This window comes from Monodelphis domestica, chromosome 5, assembly GCF_027887165.1.
Source record: "Monodelphis domestica isolate mMonDom1 chromosome 5, mMonDom1.pri, whole genome shotgun sequence".
Classification (NCBI taxonomy): domain Eukaryota; kingdom Metazoa; phylum Chordata; class Mammalia; order Didelphimorphia; family Didelphidae; genus Monodelphis; species Monodelphis domestica.
The window spans coordinates 59,538,768-59,557,919 of record NC_077231.1 but is presented as its reverse complement, the minus strand read 5'-3'; the positions used below and the strand labels follow the sequence as shown (position 1 = coordinate 59,557,919).

General features: G+C 33.9%; 1 protein-coding gene across 2 annotated transcripts in view; it reads right to left on the bottom strand.

Annotated features, from left to right (window-relative positions):
* The window catches only part of OTOGL (otogelin like), a 256,085-nt gene that overhangs the window by 224,832 nt on the left and 12,101 nt on the right, over positions 1–19,152 (bottom strand). Inside the window, exon 2 of one of the 2 annotated variants that reach the window (XM_016425678.2) lies at positions 785–827. In XM_016425678.2, the coding sequence (XP_016281164.2) occupies positions 785–827 (43 nt within the window). Of the gene's footprint in view, positions 1–784; positions 829–19,152 lie in introns of those variants that run through there. The other variant, XM_056798553.1, reaches the window with a different exon arrangement.

Genomic DNA, 19,152 nt, shown 5'->3' with positions numbered 1-19,152 from the left:
TATTACTAGAGTCAGATTTGGCAACTGAAATACTTGTGTTTGGGAAACTGGGTGACTCATTGGATAGAATGCCAGGCCTGGAGTCAGAAAGACTCATCATGAGTTCAAATCTGGCCTCAGACATTTGCTGGCTGAGCAAGTCACTAAAAATGAGCTAGGGAAGGAAATAGCAAACCACTTCAGTATCTCTGCTAAGAAAACTCCAAATAGAGTCACAGAGTCATACACACTGAAAAATTGTTTTCTATATCACAAAAACAGGAAGAAGTTCCTTTTTCTCCCAAAAATGATTGTGTTGTAAAATGGATTAATAAAAACATGCTTTGTTGAGTGAATGATATTATTAGATGCTACCTTTGTAATATTGTCAGCTATTTGGAATTACCAAGAATGTCCCTTTAGGAGACAACATAAAGAATTGTATCTGGAGTATCAGGAGACCTGGGTTCAAACCCCACCTCTGCTACATTTCACGTAATGGTAGGTAAGTCATTTAATTTTGAGAGAACTTTAGTTTCTTCAACTACAAAATGAGAAGTTTTAACCATATGGACTCTGAGAGCCCTTTCAGCTCTAAAGCTAAGTTCCTGTGACCCTAAGATAAGCAAAGGAATAGTTATTGATTTTTAATTCATGGGGAATGTTTCCAAGAACTGTTTTTATGTAAAATTCCTTTCATAGATTTTCATGATTAATTCTGTCCAAAATTAAACGTGTAAACTTAGTTTGGTCAAATCTAATTGGTTTAACTTTTAAGCTTGTATAAAGGAATAATGATACTCACTTTGATGCTCTTGTCAAGATGGATGATGCAAAGAAAGATCCTCCTAAAGGGAAAAAAGTGCAAAAAAAAAATAAATGGAAAGAAGGGGAAGAGAGAGAGGGGGGGGGAGAGAGAGAGAGAGAGAGAGAGAGAGAGAGAGAGAGAGAGAGAGAGAGAGAGAGAGAGAGAGAGAGAGAGAGATTGTTTTTTTTGTTTGTTTTTAGACTTCTTAATGAGATTATCTTTACCTTCTACAGCTGAGATTTCTTCTGGTTCTTTATTAAGGAGGTTATATTATATTACGTGGGGATGTTTTTACATTACTTTTTAACCAAGGATTTTTTCCATAGTTTTCCCTACCAGGTGAAGCTAAAATGAAAGAATTCATGTATGAGATAACAGATCTGGATTACATGGCCTCTGAAGTCCTTTTAAATTATAAAATTCTATGAGAATATGCAACAATATCTTGGGCTATTTCAAGATCTAGGTATTGATATATTGTAGCCTTTAAAGACAGAAGTAAACAGATCTATGAGGAAGAAGATTCAAGGCAATGCTTTATAATGGAAAGGCAAGGTGATTTGTAGTCAGAGGACCTGGGTTCAAATTCCACTTATGCTACTTATTTCTTTTGTGACCTTGAGGAAGTCACACCATTTCCAAGCCTCAATTTCCTCAACTGTGAAATAAAAGGGTTGAGCACAATGACTTTTAAGGTCCCTTCCAGCTCTAAATCAATGAACCTAAATAATCTTTTGCCTCCCATTGATTCTTTGTCTTTGCTCTATATATCCAGAGTAAATATTCTTTAGTTTTCTAGAAGGTGAAATAAAAAGCTAACACTGAACATGAACGTGTTTTTCCTTTACCATTAATTTTAGGGGAAAATTTTTTAAGAAACAAAATAATATTGAGCATAAACTAACAATTTCAAGAGCTATCTTTTTTAAGTTTGTAAAAATGTATTTATTTGCTTGTTACATTAAAGTTCCCAAGTAGCCCTTTCCCTCCATCCCCTCCCAGCCTTAGAGAAGATATTCTCTTTTTTTCACACGTCACTTATATATGACGGCATATACATGTAAAACCAAAGATATTCAACTAAAAAATTAGTTGAAACCAGCAATAGCAGGATATAAAATAAACCCTCATAAATCATCAGCATTTTTCTATATACCAATAAGAATTATCTTTCTTAAAACTTCTCATCATAACTAGAATGAGAAGAGACAAATAATTAATACTACACATTTAACTTAGATTTTTATTAAAATTTAACAACTCTTGAGAGGCATCATGGTAAAGTGACTATAACAGTCAAACTTTAAAATGAGAAAGATCTGAATTCAAGTTCTGTCTCATACACAAGCTATATAACTTACAAGGCAAATTGCCAAACCTTCAAGTATCAAGCAATTCTCTAAAAGTATAAGTTAGAGATAAATGACTGATCTGTATCAATGAAGGGGTTTTCACATCAGAAGTTCCCCTCACAATGAAATCACTAGCCTGGAAGGAGGCAAAAAATAATAACATTAAACAGGTCCTTATTATAAAGCAAACAAAAAAGGGAGGAGGGGGGGACAGATTTCCTGATAATAAAGCCAAAAATGTGTTTATGAGAAGAATGCTAGCAAACTGTATAGGAAAGCAGTCTAAATGAAAAATCATTATAAAGGTTTCCAGAAAGTATTTTATACTTTATTTCTTTTCCATCCATCCTTTGATTTTTACATCATCTTGATAGTGTAAGAGAAGAAAGCCCCAAACTCTTTCCGATTAATTGAAAAATAAAAATCACACAACAAACGAAGAAAATAGTTAACCAGAAGTCCTTACCTTGCAAGGAAAACAGCAGGGTGTTAATGATGAACATACACCAAGGTATCATTAAATTGAGTTTGCCCACAATGTTCATTTCAGTTCAGCCTCTCGCCCAGAAATATCTCCAAATTGTTGGCCTTGGCTATGAGAGCATTTTAGAGGTCTCTTTCTTTGTGGTATTCTTAAATACTTACAAATGTGGATATGAAACAAGATGGAAAAAAAGAAAAAAGAAAAACACTGCCAGGGTCCCTAACTCCATGCAACTCACAACCTTTGGAAATCTTGCCTGCGACTTCTCTAGCTGTGTCTCTCATTAGTGATGCATGATGACTCCTTACCTAAGCCCGTATTAGTTACACACACACACACACACACACACACACACACACACACACACACACACACACCTCTACCTGAAAATCTCACTTCTTTTTTTTTTTACTAAATCACCCTTTTGTAACATTTGAATAGGAAAGAAAAAAAAAAAGCTGTTGCTTCCCCATGATGGGGAGAGACCAGTCCCCATCTGTGGGTTTTAAACATGGAATGAATGAAACTCACTGTCATCCTTTTTTGAAAAAGTTACACTTTTAGTTGCTCTCTCAGCATTTCTTTCCTAGACTAATAAGGAATTAATATGAATATAGATTCTGTATAACCCAGTGAAATTGCTTGTCAACTCCAAGAGGGAGGAGGGAAGAGTGGAGGGAGACAGCAAGAATCATGTAACCATGGGGAAAAATTAAAACTAAAATAAATATAAATAAATATACATTGGAAAAGAGGGGGGAGAGAAAAAGAGAGACAGAGACAGAGACAAAGACAGAGAGACAGAGAGAGACAGGGAGACAGAGACAGAGAGAGGGAGAGGGGGGGGAGGAGGAGGAGGAGGAGAGAGAGAGAGAGAGAGAGAGAGAGAGAGAGAGAGAGAGAGAGAGAGAGAGAGAGAGAGAGAGAGAGATGGAGGAGGAGGAGAGAGAGAGAGAGAGAGAGAGAGAGAGAGAGAGAGAGAGAGAGAGAGAGAGAGAGAGAGAGAGAGAGAGAGGGAAAGAAAGAGAGAGGAGGGGTCAGGAAGAGAGGGAGAACCATTTCCATCTCTGGAGGCAAAAAATAATCAAAGTGTAGAAGTGCTTTAGTTGGCTTCTATAGATATTTCTTTCCTATATTCATTAATGAAACATGAAGTTAAGAGACCTAATTTCAATCAGTTTACTTCAGTAGTCTTTCATTCTATTCATTTGCTTTCAGTACTCTTTTGTCCTATAGGTTGACTCCTTCATGGATGTATGCTGGAACCCCTTTATGAATGTGATGGAAATCTTTTATCTTGAAAAAAATTAAACTCATCTACCCTTAATCCAGGCCTTTCTTCTCTGCCCCTCACTTTTCCATTCTCCAAGATGAATAGCTAAATAGCACACAATAATTACCTTTTTCCCATCAGTCGTCCTTTTCTGAGAAGCTCTTATAATTTCATGTATCTTTGTACAACATCTTTATCTTATTTCATAGTGGGATCCCTAAAGACAAGGTTGATTGCCCAAAGGGAATACTAGGCACAATAGGTTGAAATATATACCTTTCCTGTTACTGAGTTGATGATCTTCCTGAATTATCATTAATTGCACTTTATAGAGGGGTATAAAGGAAATAGAGAATTAATTCACCTTATGCCCTGACATAATACTTGCCATCCTCTCTGGTAAAACTCCAGACTTCGTGGTTGCCCACATTTTTTCAGTTAAAGACTCCTTTGTCATATAAATATTTTTCACAAATCTCCTTCATGATTTATATAAAATTCCTACTCTAATCCATACATCCCACAGTGAATTTTACCTTAACAACATTCAAGTTTGTGCTCTGCTTGTACCATCATGTCTTGTGTCCTACTATCTATATATCTTACCAGATATATAAATGTAAATATTTGCTGAACAAAAAAAGTTTTAAAGTAACTGGTGCCCATTGACTGGGAAATGGCTAATCTAACTGTTGTACTTTAATGTAATGAAATATTGCTGTCTTAAGTCATAATGCATATAAAGAATGCAGAGAATCATGGAAAAACTTAAATCAACCAAATCAAAGTGATGTAAGTAGAACCACGAAACCAATATGCACAGTACTAGAATTGTGTAAATAAATATCAACTTCCCACCTCCCTTTGCAGAAGTGAGATAACATGGGTATAAAATATAGTTTCAATTTTATTAGTTTACACTAATTTATATAATCTACTACATTAGAACATATCATATGTCTTTAGTTTTGCTAAACTCCTTTTTCTCTTTTTAATAATAATTTAATTTAATATAAATTTCTAGATGGAAAAGAGACATTGATATCTATTTCAGTGGTTGGCTCTTTGGATATAGGAGATACCCAGAATAAAGGCGATATTTTTTAAAAAAGATATAAACATAAAAAATCAAAAACTAAACAGAAAATCAAAATTTTGTTTTCTAACTATTCTTTTCCCTTGGCAGGTAACTTGCCTATTTGGAAGGCCAGGGAAAATTAGAAGCCATACAGATAAGAGTTAAAGAGCATCAAAATTCATACAACATTTTAAGCATCAAGGGTATTCTATAAATGCACAGACAAACAACTGCACAAATGAGTTTTTCAATGCTTTTGATAGGCTGACTTGCAAATAGTAGGCATTAAGTAGATACATATTATTGATGAATTGGTTACAAGTAAATTACTAATTATTAAACTGTTATTACATTCAGACATGTGACCAATATAGTATAATGGCTAGGTCACTTAGTAAAACTAATTGCATCTTATTTGTATTGCATTCGAGGGGTAGTACTCTGTCACAGTATATAGATACGATGTTACTATGGTCTAAAATGTGAGTCTACCAAACTACCACCAAATATATGTCCCAAGAGACAATGGAACATACCTGTACATTGGAGTTTTTAAAGAAGTGATTTTTTCAAAGAAATGATATTTATTAAGGTTAATTCAAAGGCTTAGAAATTTTTAAAAGGTGGTCCTTCTAATTTGTTTTTCTTTTCTTTTTCATTTTGATCCAGATTTGGAATTTCATAGGGATAGAAAGCTTTCTGAGTATAAAGTTCATCAACCAATACATATCCATGCCTGTGACTCATAGTCTTAGGGATCTGAGTGGTTACTGGACACTGAGTAATTATGCAATTCGCCATCATGGTCACATGGCCACTATATATTACAGGAAGGACTTGTACTCATATCGTTCTGATTTCACTGCTGATCTTCTATCTAAAATGCTAGGCTTTGCCTTTATGTTAATTATATAGGACATAAATTTTCTCTCTCAGAAGGTTGAAATATGTTGTTATTACAATTTTTACTAACAATTTCATTATTATTATTCTCTCTATGACTGCCCAATCCTTCTTCAAACTATGACAAATGAATTTAAATGATAATTATTATTATAACAATAATAATAATAGCATTTATATAGTACTTTAAGGTTTGCAAAGTACTTTGTATAGTATATCTCATTTGGTCTTCACAACAATCCATGAGATAAATTATTATTATTCTCATTTTTCAGATGAGAAAATCAAAGATGAGATTAATGTCCTGCCTATTGTCAAATAGCTATTATCAACATAGTAAACTACCAAGCACCTTGCCTACCTCACAGTGCCATCCTCAAGTTCTGCCAATCTATAAAAAAAACAATGAAGAGTCTCTAGATTCCACGTTAAGAAATGTTCTTTTGGGGGCAGTTAGGTGATTTAGTGAATAAAGAGTCAGTCACGAAGACTAGAGGTTCTAAGTTCAAATCTGGTCTCAGACTCTTTCTAGAACCTGAGAAAGTCACTTAATCCCAATTGCATAGCTCTTTCCACCTTGGAACTTATACTTTCAATTCCAATAAACCAAGGGGTTTTGTGGTGTTTTTTTAAATATGCTTTTTGTAAATTTTTGTTTTCCTAATGTATCACTGAAAGAGTTTTTAATTTGAGCTTTCAATAAGAGACTCTATACAAAGCTTCCTGGGAAAGCTTTTAACACTTGTTGCTATAAAAAAAGAGAATGAACATTAGAAGTCACTATCCTGTCATTCTCTTAACATCTTGTCAGACAGTCAAGTTTCATAATAAAATCTCCAAAGGAAAAAAGAAAAGAGAAAACTTTTTTCACAAAAACAGTATGAATTTTTTTTTATTTCCCATATATATACATATATGTTCTTTTCCAGAAAAAGTGCTTCCTTACAAATTTTAATTTTATCTCAAATTTCATTTCTAACCATCTTTATATATTTAATGCACAATAAAAATGACATTCACTTTTACCGGATTGGTAAAGAGAATTAAAATATTTTAAATTATTTCACCTGACATTCCGACTCATCTTGGTTTTGCAATTGAACCCTCTCATAGTATGCCATGAAACAGAATAATGGAAGTTACTCTGCTTTCCGAACCTGGCCCCAGTAAGGAAGTATTATGGAACTAGCTCTGTATTTGTCAGTGAGAAGACCTAGACTCAAATTCCAACTCTGCTCCATCTTTTCTTTGTGAATTTTGATCATCTGCATTACCTTTTTGGGCTTCAATTTTTTCATCTATAAACAAGAGAGGTTGGAGCACATAATTTCCAGATAAACTTATTTCATAATTTTTTTTACCCCAATAGAAGGTCACCTCCTTCAGGGCAGGGACTATTTCATTCTTGTCTTTGACAAGAAATCATATCCATCACCTGGTACAGTAGCTGCAGCACTTAATATATGTTTCATGATTAAATGATTCCAGCTCTAAATCCTATCTGATCATAGCTATAGATTACTAAACACAATGATGGGGGGGGGGGGGAATAGAGTCTCAATATGACCAATCCTTTATGAAAAGAAATTTATTTGATATATTCTTTTACATTTTATGCCAAGTTAATGGTCACTTAGACTAGCTTAAAATATAGGCACCTGGAGAAATATCTAATAAGAAAGAATAGACTCTTTGACCCAAATTAAACTGGAGGAGTCTTTGATGGAGTTGGCCATGTAAACCCTCTACCTTCTCCCCATATCCCATGCCTCATCGCAGAAGAGCAGTAGGGTAACTAAGGCATAGGACCTCTAGTTTTTATGCTACAATACCACTTTGTGGAAACTATTAGTTTCCCTCACAACTGACCTGGAAACCAAGTGGTAGAGAGGTAAACTAAAAATCATTAGATTTCATGTAAAATGATGTAAAAGCACATTGGAAAATCAGGAATCTCATGAACCTCACTCTTATCTGGAGCAAAGGAAGACTGAAAACACATACATGTACACACATGCATATATGCATGTGCATACAATATCCATATATAGAGTCTGGTATAAAAAAATACATTAACTCAATGAGGAAAAAGTTGGAATCATAGAAAAGGGAGGCATAACATCAAAAGAGATTGTAAAATCAAGGAAGGAATGGTCATAATCAAGGAAAAAAGTATCCAGTTTAGAGTATGGATTTTAAAGGAAAGATTTTTTTAAAAGAGAAAGGGAAGCAACCAATTATTTGAAATGGGTTTAATGAAGAGAAAAAGAGCAGAGGATTTAGAATAGACCACTTCAGTTACAGACTACTTCTGTTGATCAGAGTACATCTATCTCCCTATCTCCTTCTTTGAAAAAAGGGGTCTGAAACTAGAAGGGAAAGTCTAAGATAATATGATTAAAGGAATTTCTCAATTAACAAGCAGAATTACTAACATAAATGTGATTAACTACCCCCAAAAAGGAGAGGTAACAGGGTAGATTAGAAAAGAGCATCTATTAATGTTATCTATAAGAAAAACACTTGGAACTTAAAGATTCACATAAAGTAAAAATGAAAGACTGGAGTATAATTTATTATGCTTCAGGTAAATTTTAAAGATCAGGAGCAATCATAACTGGAGATAAGACAATAACAAAATAGACATGGTGGAAAGATAAACAGCAAAACTACATTCTGCTTGATGGCAACATAGATGATAAAATTGTAAATCTCTATTGGATAGATAGATAGACAGACAGACAGACAGATAGACAAAATGGGAAGAAACTAAATATTTAAAGGAGACAATCAAATTATGAAGAGAAATGGACAATGTATGTGAATATACCTTCTTCAGAACTAGACAAATGTAACAGACAAAATAATAAAGATATTATAGACCTGAATACAACTTTTAGAAAAAATAGATGAGTGATAAAAAGAAATCAGAGCATCTCTTAAACACTTACTAAGTGCCAGGCATTATACTAAGGCCTACAAATATAAGCAAATAAAGCTGAGTTCTTGTCCTCCAAGAACCTCAATTGAAGGAAGATATCAAATAAAGGGGAGTTAAAAAGGGGGTAGAGAAGTCAACCCAGATGAATATGGCTATAAAATGGCATAGAGGTACAATTCCAAGAAAGGTAATGTGAAAACTCATCTATCAGATGATGAATCCATGACAATTACTCAATGGGAAAATACAAAAATATGTATATTTTATCTGCATATTAAAATTTCACAAAAAATAACCATATGCAAAAGTAAACCTTATAAACTAAAAAAGAAATTAAATATATATCCTACACTGACCATAACACAATAAAAATGATAACTAATAAAGAATATTTGAAGAAATAACTTCAGTATCAAGACCAAATAATTTAAATCTGATGAATATGTCAGTCAAAGAAAAATAGATATCATCAAATAAAATCACAATGGTAAGACAACATACTCAGATTTTTGAGATATGGACTTTAGGGGAAGCATTTGAAACATTTTCACCACCAGTAACAAAAAAAGGCAAAGATCAACTTGGAAAACTGAGCACACAATGATGAAAAAAAAATCCTAAGAAAGCAACAAATCAAACACCTCCAACTAAAGACAAAAGTAGAAATTCTGAAAGCCAAGGAGGGAAGATTGGAAAAATATGAAACAGAATTGATTAACAAAGATAAGATCTGTCATTTGGGGGAAATATAATATTATAAATAAATCATTACTTTATCTGATCAAAAAAGAAAGATAACCAAATTACCAATATCAAAAGTGGAAAAAAAAAGAATTTACAACAACTAAAGAGAAAATGTTTAATTATTAGAAATTACTTTGCCCAATTATATGTTGACAAAATTGATCACTTAAATGAAATGGATAAAAATTGACAAAAACATGAAATATGCATATTAACAGAACAATAAAGAATTTAAATAATCTATCTTAGAAAAGTAAGCTATAAATGAACTCCCAGATAATTTTTTAAAATCCCAGAATCTAATGGATTTAGAGGAGAAGAGGAATTTCATTCACCCTAAGAGAAAATAAGGGGGTGGGGGACTGAGCATTAATGAATCTCTTTTAAAATGACACAGAGATCAGTAGCAAGTTCAGGAAGAGATATAGGTGAACAGCAATATACTGTAAACCATGTTAAATTTGCTATATGCTATTTAAAATTATACATAATATTCACACTATCTTATTCAATCCCCTTTTTTCTTTCTTTGTGTAAGGGAATGTTCCAGTTTATTGATATTTGTTAAAGTCAAATAATAATATGATAAATGATAAAAGAAAGTTTAAAATATACACATAAGAAAGCTGAAAAATGTTCAAAAAGTGATACAGACAAGAGAGCAGTATTGATTTTATTCTAACTGTAACATGCACTTTTTAAAAAACCATGTCTAAGAGAGTCACAATTTCATTAAGGTCTCATTTTTACTCTTTTTTTATATGGAAATGAGTTTGGGTATTTTGTTGAGTTCATAATGTATAAAGTAAATTTACAAAGCAACGTATCAAAAGCACAAATGTCCAACACTTTTACTTCCTCATGAAACCATTAGTCAAAGGGCAGAAGCCTTGACCACAGGCGGATTCCCCTCTCCTCCAAAGCAAAGGTCCAAGGGCTAACATAGATAACAGCCTCTCTGTGACTGTGGCTTCATGTAATTCTCACTGTCCACCTTATGCTGACAGCTTGTGTATTTCATTCCCACCTTACAAAGAAAGCTTGGCAGACAGGTGAGTCCACAACCAGCTTGGGAAAAGATATTAAATTAACAAGGCAGTCTGAAGCAGCCTTGTATTGTGGTGAATAAAAGTACCCTTCTTGCTAAGAGATCAGGGCACATTTTCCCACATGGAACATGATCTTTAAAAACTGAACCATTCCTCAAGCCATTCCACTCAAAAGTTCACATTAAAAACAATAGGCAAGGAAATACTTTGTAGGGCTGTATTTCATATTTCCGTTCTATGCAGGGAGCTTCTAAAAATACCACTTGGAATTCATTAGGGGAAGCATAAACTTTTCCAGTTGTGAGGGTTTTACTCCTGCTATATTAATTTAGATAGAATTTACTGTAAATAATTTTATTCTCATGATTATTTCATTCTGCTATTAAAACAATAATAATTCTCCCACTTGTTTTTTTTTTCCTTTTTTAAAAATAGATTTTTATTTTTATCTTGTGTTTTTATGTTGCCTGGATTTCCCTCTGTATCTTATCCTTCTCCCTTCCCAGAAAGCCATCCTTTATAAAAATACTTTTTTTTTTTAAGTGAAGGAAGAGGGGGAAAAAAATCACAAATCTGGCCAATTGAAAAACCTGGTTTTATGTGCAAAGTATGGACTCATGACCCACCTCTGAACATTTGCAAATTCTGATTTTCTGAACTGAATACATTATATTTTAAGTATGAGAGCTGTAATTAAGAATTCTAACACCCATAACAAATTCAATGATGGAGGGGTGGGAATTGTGTGATAATTCAAACTCAAAGCATTCTCACCGAGAAGGAGTTCTCGAGAATCTAACTCATGATATCAGCAAGGAGAAGCAAAGGAAGACAGATCCCAAAATTACAGTACTATTATAACAAGGGACCCCAGTATATCCATCTAGCCCCAGAAGTGGCATAGTTCTTTCATTCCAAACATTTTCTGACCCATCATCATCATCATCATCATCATGCTGAATATTTTGAATGTTCCTCTAGAGAAATATGCCCATAACACCCCTCGCTACTCATTAACTTTCTCAAACCTATTATATATCCTGTTAGAATGTAAACTCCTTGAAGGCAGAGATGGCTTCATTTTTTAATCTATATTTAAAGTGCTAAGCACAGTGCCCAGTACATAGTGAGCACATAATAAATGTTTTTCCACTGATCAACAAACAAATATTTGTTTTTTTTTTCTTTTTTAAAAAGTCCTTACTTTCTGTCTTAGTAACAACTCCAAGACAAAAGGGTTAGGCAATCAGAGTCCAACTTCAGGCCTGGCACTCTATCCACTGGGCCACCTAACTTCTTCAAACAAGTATTTATTAAACAATCAAGAGAATACACCAAGTTGTGTTAGATACTGGCAAAATATATCGCTTCTCTGTCTTTTGGCTAAGATCAAGTTTAGGTGCTGGTGATATAATTATAATAACTGAAAAAACCCTTGCTTACAAGGAGAGTACATCTAAAGAGATGGAAAATTGAAGAGGACTTGCCATTTTTAATGGTGACACATCATTGAAATCTGAGCAGAAACCAGACATCTTATTCATCTCTAAATCCTCCACAATTCTTAGCAGAGTATGCTGTGACCAGTTCATGCTCAATAAACACTTATTGAATTAATAAATGAATGAGCCAATGAACAAAATAATGAAAAAGAAAAAAAAAACTAGGCTATTGGCATGGGGCAGTTTTTGACAATAATGATAATTTAATCTTCAATGATTACCAGTCTATTGAATCAGAGAAAAAAAATCAGAGAAGCAACTAATTTTAAAGTGGATGTTAGGTTGCAAATGTATTGAACAAATACAAGAAGAAAGCGTCATTTTCTATAAAATTGGCTCAATCTCCTTTCATGCAACTCAAGTAGTAGTTCCAGGGTCCCTAGGTAAATGTTAAATCAAGGTAGGAATGGTGGTCACAATGAGGAGGAAATGTATTTTATCCATGCCTGTGTAGGCACTTGGGGAAAAGCCACAATTGCCCAATGCTAGTTATAGTAATTCAAAAGAGATAATGCTTTCTAAGCACTTGCAAACAGATAAGCACTATGGAAATGTGAATTTGATTATTGATATTGCTCCAAGTCTGAATAATAGTGCCAAGAACTAACAAGAGGGCATTCAGCTAGTATAAAGAATATCTTTGGGATGTTTTAGTTATTCCTGAATATAATTCTTTTACAAAATACTGTGATATGGCATCAGTGCTGCTGCAGGATCCAATGACTGCCAATTTGAGGAATTTTCATATAACAATTTAAAAGTGATATATGGTGGCAGCTAAGTGACTTAGTGGATTGAGAGCCAAGTCTGGAGATGGAGGGGTCCTGGGTTCAAATCTGTATTTGAACCTCAGGCACTTCTTATCTTTGTAAGCCTGGAGAAGTCATTTAACTCCCATTGCCTAGCTCTTACCTTTCTTCTATTTTGGAACCAATACACAGTATTAATTCTAAGATGGGAGGTAAGAGTTGTTTTATTGAAAAATAAAAAAGTGATATGTTTGAGAGATTTTCTGTATGGAGATATGATAACATTTCATCAAACACTTCATTTTCCATCATAATTGTTTTTCTTTCCTAGCTAATTTCTTATTTATCAAGGAAAAGAGTTAATTCATAACATCTTAGCCTATGGAATTATTTGTTAGTTTAGGCCACTATGGCAAGAGATAGTATAATTATACATGGAGTCAGCATTAAAGCATGGAGCATCCATTGGGTGTGTATATGAACAAACCATATAACTTCTCTGTTCCCTAGGCAACTCTCTAAGACTAGGTGGCTCATAGATTACCACCTATAGAGAAGACTTGTATTGGTAGAGGGAGTTTCCCCTGTATCAATGAAATAATACAAGTAATTCCTACCCACATAATAGGCAACCATTAAATATTTACAGCTTTATAGACCTTGAGGAAAAATTCAGTTGAAAGTAAAATTAAATACTAATTTTAAACCATGGCAATCTTTGAATCATAATTTTTCTTATTTTAAAGGGAATTCTATATCACAGTTCCTTAGATATATCCCATAAGAACACCACTGCATCACGCCAGTACTATAAATCAAAATAATGGATCCTCTAGTTTAAAATCATAATAACTACCTTGCAAAATGCTATCTTACTCTAAGAACAAATTAAAAGTCTTTTTTCACTTTTTTTTGTTTTACAGCATGGCTAACCTGAAAATATATTCCATATAACTTCATATGTGTAATTGGCATCCCATTTCTTGCTTTCCAAATGGTGCTTGAGGAGTTGGAGAAAAGGGAGAGTGTTTAGAACTCAAAATTTAAAAAAAAGAATGTTTGAAATAATTTCAAAAAGAATTATTATTCCGATCTCCCTTACTTGACCTAGGATTGAGAGATATAAAGTTCTTATAAGTGACAAGTGGTGTACCTTGTCTTTTCAGCTCTGTTAGGAAAAGGGAATGATCCTCTAGATCTGGTGACAATATAGCAATCAAAGTAAACTATTCTGCCTTTCCATTGGTCACATTCACTTTCTCTTCCAGATATAGATGTATCCTAATGGCATCCTTAATACCAGTGATGTCAAACTCAAATAGAAACAGGGGGCCACTAAACAGTATGCCTTAGAAAAGCACATATTAACATTAGTGATGTTCTGTGTTTTTATTTATTTGGTTAAATATTTCCCAATTACATTTAAAGTGTGTTCAGCCCACATTGGGATTTGGACCAATATGTTTGACATCTATGCTTTTATATCACTTACCTTGCCTACTTACTCACATGCATTAGGTATCTTTCCACTTCCCTTTGGCAATTATGTTGTTGGGTCATCTTCAGTCAAGTCCAATTTTTTGTGACTCCATTTGGGGTTTTCTTGGCAAAGATACTGGAGTAGTTTGCTATTTTCTTCTCTAGTTCATTTTACAGACGATAAATTGAGGCAAACAAGGTTAAGTGACTTGCCCAGGGTCATAGAGGTAGGAAGTATCTGAAGCTGCACTTGAATTCAGGTCTTCTAGTCCCCTAGGGACTAATAGCCTAAAATATCCAGTTATTTCCATTTTTCAAGAGAATTTTATTTTTGGTTTCATTGGCCACTTATCATATCCTATTTCATCAGCCTCCCTTATATTTCTATTCATTGATCTTATTTCCGTAAATAAAGAGTGAACTTCTTGAGAGTAAAGATTCTTTTAGCTTCTTACCTTTCTCCTCCTTCTCCACCACAACACCCAGCATGCTGTAAACTTCTGCCAAGATAGCATCTGTTGAGCATTGAATCTCTTCTCTCTGGCCATGAACTTCATTCCTCCAGCTCTGTCTCACCTCTCCTTGTCTGTTTCTTTCTGAACCAGTTGGCCTCTCAGCTAACTGGCCCTTTCACATTTCAGATTTAGGCACAAGATATATTAGTTTCATTCATCTGAAATATGTTCATTAAAGCAAGGGAGCCACACAAGTTGCTAAGATTCTATCAAAATGGTAAAAAAAAAAATGAGTTACCTGGAGTCCAAAGAACATGTTTTTGTTTGTCGTTATTGTTGTTTTAACTTCTGATTTGAAAAACTGTTTGGCTTTGGTCCTTAATCTCCAGTGTCCTTATCTGTAGACAAAAGTACTGAACTAGATGACATTTCAGATTGTATCCAACACCAAAAGTCGAAGATGCTATAAAATATGGAATGGAATCACCTATATTTCAGCCCTTGTGAAAGAAGCAGCAGGACTCAGGGGAGAGATATTCCGTCTTGAAGCAAGGAAGAATGGGGCTCTAGGCTCACCTCTAACACATCTGGATGTGGCTGAGCCTAGGCAAATTACTAAACCTTTCTGTTCTCTGAGTAAATAAGGCTACAAAGGAGGCACCTGCCTGCTTGGCAGAGGGAGATTCCTTACCCAGATGTTTCCTATACGAATGAAATCACAAATCCCATTCCCATTGATATCCCAATTTCAGCTTACTAAATAGCATTCTGTTTTATTTTATTTGGTAGGTTTTTACTGACTTTTATGCCTATAATTGGCTTTTTCTTTTCTCTTTCATAAAACAATATAACTTTCTTTTTATTCATTTGTTGTTACATTATACTTTCCAGATATCTTCCCCGCCATTTTTTCAATTATAATTCTTCTTATATGTGTTGTCTTTCAGAGAATTTTGTCCCTTACACACCTTTACACAGCCTATGAACTAGCTAATGAATGTCTCAATGTCTTGGTTGCCAGTCCTTTTCCGTGATTCCAAGAAGCTTTTAAGAGGTAGAGGAAAGCCCTCTAGTGGCGAATTGTTGAAATTCAGTAGGCATGCTCTCAGGTGGCTGAGCAAGTTAGGTTCTTGGTATGCCCTGCCAAATTGGGAAAGACTGTGAAAGCTGCCCTGCATCTGCGTGGCCATTAAGATAAGAAAGGAGTGAGTGTTTCCAGTATATTTCATTGTTATTACATTAGCCTTGTCACTCTGTAAATCACCCAAAGCCACACTATTCCAAAGATTAGTTGTAATAACATAGAGATCCTTTTATAAACACTTAACTTCTTTTTTAAAAATTAGATTCTGAAACTTGGGGCTTAAAGATGGGGGTGGGAATAAAGTCAAAACACATCTACTTTCAAAGTACATTAAAAGGAATCTGATTTACACGGGAAAAAAACACAAGGTATTCAAAGCTTATTTTCCAAATAGTAGAGGTAAGTCAGATATTTTTGAGATGGAATTTCCATTAAAGGAAATAAGTAGAAAAATGATAACCTTCATTTCACCACTATTTTTTCCAACATAAATATCAGTGGATGGTATCGTTTCCCAGTTTGAGTTGTTTTTCGAGCAGAAAAACGTAGAGAAAATTTAGACTGAATTGTAAGTTACTCAAATTGGGAGGGAAGAATAAGTTCGTAGATAAAGCAGGGGTCTTTGAGGCAGTAAGACCTGAGTCCAAATTTCATTTCCAATAGCTTTGTAATCTTGGGTAAGTATCTTAACCTCTCCCAAAATTGGTTTCCTCAAATGTAAAATGATGTTACAATTTAAAATATTCATGAGATTGGATTTTGGGTAAGATATCAATTTATTGATTAATCTAGCATTTAATCAATAAGTTAATAGGCAAGTAATCCTCTTGATAATCAAAAACATGGAAGTTCCTTCAAATAGGTCTACAGATACAATTCAGGAGCTCATTATTTAGTCTCTCTCTTGGATATCCCAAGACATCTCTCTTTGGTGAATATAGTTAGTGGGGAGATTGTCCATTAAGACTCTCAACCCATCCCTACCCCCATAGAAGATTTGGAGGAAAGGGACAGTCACATATCTAGCAGTGAAAAGTTTATCTATCAATCAGGTTTAATAGTGGGGAATGGGGGGGGGGGAACAAATTCCTTGGAGTTCCTAAGAATGATGGAAATGTAAAGTCAACAGACTGAATGGAGCCCCTCTAATTCAAGACCCAAGTATAGGAATTAATACAGAATTTAGAGAATAAATTCTCACAATCATCCCTCTGATTTTGAAGGAAACTGTAACTCTGTTCCTGAACGAATCGCCACAAATATGATATTTATTCATTTCAGAACTGACTTACCAGGACATGTAAGAACCTGAAGGTTAGGTGAAAAACACCAAAGCATCATTGTTACATTCTCCTTGGAGATGCTTACATGATGTCCAAAATAATGGATAGACACATTGACAGATAGACATTAGAGGGCTTCTGGAATAAAGGTCCTACAAACAAAATAGCACACATGGAAAAGAGGTGAAAGGGATGAGTGACCCAACCACCACTGCCTGGTTCATTATATCCAATGATTCAAGTTTCATGGTGCAGATGTCTGATTTCTGGTGTCATTTTCTGTTGCTGGCATCTTCTTTTTCTTGGATTTTCTGGTCCTCCAAACAGTTCCTTTGGAAGATTTGCTTTTCCCAGTCCAGATCACTGGTAACATATTTCCCTAATTTGCTTGAAATATAGATCTTAATATAATGCAATAACTAAGGTTTTGCATTACCAATAACTAAGTCATATAGTAAGAGCTAACCCCAAACTTGGGATTCTAATCCTATTAATATAAAAAATATCCAATTATGAATCTCTGTACTAGAGAATTCACATTTCCTATGCTTCTGGTCACACTTTACTTCTATCCAAACCAGGTACTTGCTTTGGAAAATTGCCAGTAACAGACTGAAAAGAAATTCGAAAGAAGCTGTGATGATCTATCCCTTAGAATTAGCTTTTCTAGTTAAAAATCTGACATATATTTTATTTCTACAGTTTAGTATTAGTACATGCTCAATGCCTTGTAAAAATTATATTTGACATATATAATCAACTGACTTCAATTATTTATTCTCTTTATTCACTTACCTCACTCTCCTTATTTCTTAATATTTATTTCTGTTCTTTATTTATTACCTAGGGTGCCAAATCAGACTCAGGATTTAAGGGAGTGAGAGACATTCCTGTTCTAAAGGAAGTATCATAATAGGGAAACCAAGTCAAGTTAAGAAAATTCTACCCTCATCTTCACAAGGTTGTCCTTTCCAAAGGCAGTCTTCAGACTGCAGGAGCATGTGGCATTATGTTCTATTAAGGAATAGTGGCCTTATAGAGGCTCAGACTCTAATATCTAAAAAGAAAAGCTTAGATTAGCAGCAGATTAAAGTCCTGAATCTTTTCCTCAAAAGCAAAATCGTTATCATTTACAGCTTAGAGACAAATTATTGCTATTTTCCTCCTATCTCTATAAAAAATCAGGGTATACTACTGATCTGTCATAAGAATAATTGCAACCTAACTTACACAATGAATAGCTTATTCAAAAATACAGATTCAATAACTTCCAGTTATTAACAAATATAAATTTTATTACTTTCTAAATGATCTGAAATGAAAATCATTATGGAAGAATAACTCATAAAGTTCTCCACTGGAACAAGAAGAAAAATCTGAGGTTTTTCTTTTTCTTTTTTTTTTTAAACCCTCACCTTCCATCTTAGAATCAATACTGTGTATTGGTTCCAAGGCAGAAGAGCAGTAAGTGCTAGGCAATAGGGGTTAAGTGACTTGCACAGGGACCTACAGTTAGGAAGTGTCTGAGGCCAGATCTGAACCCAGGACTTCCCATTTCTGGACTTGGCTCTCAATCTACTGAGGCACCCAGCTGCCCCCAAATCCCAAGTTTTTCAAACTACAATATCATAGAGTTCCTCAATACTGCCAGAATGGACAAATAAGATCTGTTAATTTTGTGTAAGTAGAAAGTCCTAACAAACCTAATAGACAAAGATCTAAGAATTTACAAATGCCTTTTCCAACAGTAAATCATTAAACATAACTAATATATATTTAAATTTAAGCAAACTATATATATATGTATATATATATCCCCAAGAACAGTTACAAAATCAGTTATAAAATCTAATTAAATATATTAAGGATTTAATTATTATTATAATTAATTATTAATTACTATAATATTGTATAGTATCACATAGAATATGTTGCATTATATATTAATATAATAGATTATAATTTTAATGTAATATAATAAATATTAAA